General features: G+C 28.6%; 1 protein-coding gene across 1 annotated transcript in view; it reads right to left on the bottom strand.

Annotated features, from left to right (window-relative positions):
- Positions 1 to 2,395, bottom strand: part of LOC111685974 (transmembrane protein 132E) — a 178,878-nt gene that overhangs the window by 63,798 nt on the left and 112,685 nt on the right. Inside the window, exons 13-14 of the mRNA XM_046946128.1 lie at positions 1,801 to 1,831; positions 672 to 916 (exon numbers count right to left, since the gene is read on the bottom strand). Of these exons, the coding sequence (XP_046802084.1) occupies positions 672 to 916; positions 1,801 to 1,831 (276 nt within the window). The remainder of the gene's footprint in view (positions 1 to 671; positions 917 to 1,800; positions 1,832 to 2,395) is intronic.

Raw genomic sequence — 2,395 nt, 5'->3', positions numbered from 1 at the left:
ATGTTCTGCTGCGGTTTTTTTTTTTATTTTCATTCATACAATGTGCTTTGAAGTAACAAGTTGACTACTTTCAATCATTTCAAGGATATTTTTGAGGTATGTCAGGGTTTAAAAGATCCTGCAAAAAATTAAAGTTGACGGATGAAAAAGTACGCGAATTGCTATGTAATAGCGAAGATTTTCTTTACGATGGCACGGACGAAAGTGACACAGACACTAACACTAGAAAATGAAAGATTTGCAACTAATCTTTCAAAAAGATCTTGATTCTGAATCGGATCTGAAAAAAAATTCAGATTTAAACGGCAGTTGAAAAATTAAAAATCGGACAAAACTAATTTCAAATACATTTAAAGTAAAAAAATGTTTTTTTTAAATATAACTCAAATTTTGAATTTAGGTGCTTTGAGATACGTTAATGGTCTTTTTTCCCTTGTAAATGCACTAGGAAACTTCAGAGCCGTTGCGACACCTGTTAATGTTGTTCTATCAGCATAGTTTAACAAGCCATAGAACAATTCCAGAGAGGGGACGGCATGTCGGATTAAATGTTTTCCTTCATACAAGCTTGGAGCACTCTTAAGTACAAACATACATAATCATTATTTCCTTCAATTTGTCTGTTATTTCATAGTTTATTAAAAATGCATAATTTAGTTTAACAAACTTACCTTTAAGTTATCAAAATAATGCATAATTTGTTCATAATCCATATCTAGATCATCTAAACTTAAACTTTCTGTGTCATTAACAAGTCCATCTACATTAGAAGAAAACATTGGGTTTCCAACAACGGTCGCTCTTTTAACTCTGCTGATTTTTGGATAAGATTGTCCTTGTTCAGGTTTTACAAAATTGTGGGAGTCCTCGCTAGATATTACATTTATGTCATTTAGAAGTGCATGTGAGCATATTTCTGAAAATAAAATAAAAAATATAAATTTAAAGCGCCTTAGTAGGGTGTGTCGAAAAAAACTGAGTAAAGCTACGTTCAGACCTGGAAAATATTTAATCCAAATATTTGTTGTAAAATATTTTCAAAGTTGCGTTAAACAAACGCAATATTTATTTCATGTTCAGACTTGAACAAACAAAAATAATTTGGTTCAAACACACACAAGTTTTGTATATCGTATATTTTCATGGGAGGAAAAAATTTTATCCCCCGGTAACATCTAGGCTACGGTCAATTAAGGCTCTTTAATTATAAAATTCATGAGGGTCATAAAGGCTGGTATAGAACTTGGACCAATATTATTGTGCGTTACAAACATCAGCACAAACCCAATATACACTCTCTACAAAAGTGGTGTGGGGTATATATGTATATACCAACACTAGTTTGTGTTTTTGTAACGTTTTTTGCTCTATATGGAGATAAAATTATTTTTACTATTTACTATATTAGTAAAAATAATTTTATCTACATATAGAGCAAAAAACGTTACAAAAACACAAACTAGTGTTGGCTGTGCTAGATGTGATTATTATTATCACATGTGAATGTGAAAAAATTTCTTTCAACAACATTCTATTTTAATGAAACATTCTATTTTAATTCGGCTGTGCCGAATCTTATATACCCTTCACCAAGTATGTTTTAAAAAAACAGTTTAGATACGTATGTTTTCTTTGAACTCTCCAAAGTCCATAATTTTGATTTTTCTCTTTATAATTGATGGGACAGTGTCTATTGAAATTTTATTTTTAGGATCCATAGGAAGTGCTGAGTGATTATAAGTCAAAATATTTCGGGCATTTCTATAATTTCCTGCAGGTTTTACTAGAGGTCTTTCTTACTTATTGGCATTATCAATGCTTTATTTGTGCACTAAAATTGTTATTTTAGTTACATTAAAGTTTATGAAAAAATTATTTTTAAATATTTTGTTACGAATGTTGTCTAAAATGCTTAATACGGACTCGGAATTTATTTAATTCCAGGTCATAGGACTTCGCTATTTTTAATTCAATACTTTATTCAAATGTTAATTTTTTTATCATTTTAAAATTTAAAACTCGTAAAATATCAAAAATAAATCCGATTACTATATTATTTAAAAACTTTTTGTGTTAAGAGACTTATTTAAAATGCAGGTAATACGAGTTACACATGTTTTAAACACCTTGATATTGACTACCTCACATAATATTAATTTTTTTAATTAATTTTGAGAAAAACTTATTATATTTTTATGTTTATAAATAACACTGAAGTAAATCTCCGAATATTTTGACCACTACTGTACTACATATTTATTATCTAAGGAGTGAGATCGAAAAATTATTAACACACGTTTTTCATTACATTTTTCAACCAAAGTATTATTTGATTTTTTTTTGATCAAGTTACCTTTGAAAAACATGTCAGTTATTATGTGTAATGTCAATTATA

The sequence above is a fragment of the Lucilia cuprina genome, chromosome 3 (genome assembly GCF_022045245.1).
Source record: "Lucilia cuprina isolate Lc7/37 chromosome 3, ASM2204524v1, whole genome shotgun sequence".
Lineage (NCBI taxonomy): Eukaryota > Metazoa > Arthropoda > Insecta > Diptera > Calliphoridae > Lucilia > Lucilia cuprina.
The sequence above is the reverse complement of the archived record's forward strand: the minus strand, read 5'-3'. Positions and strand labels throughout refer to the sequence as shown.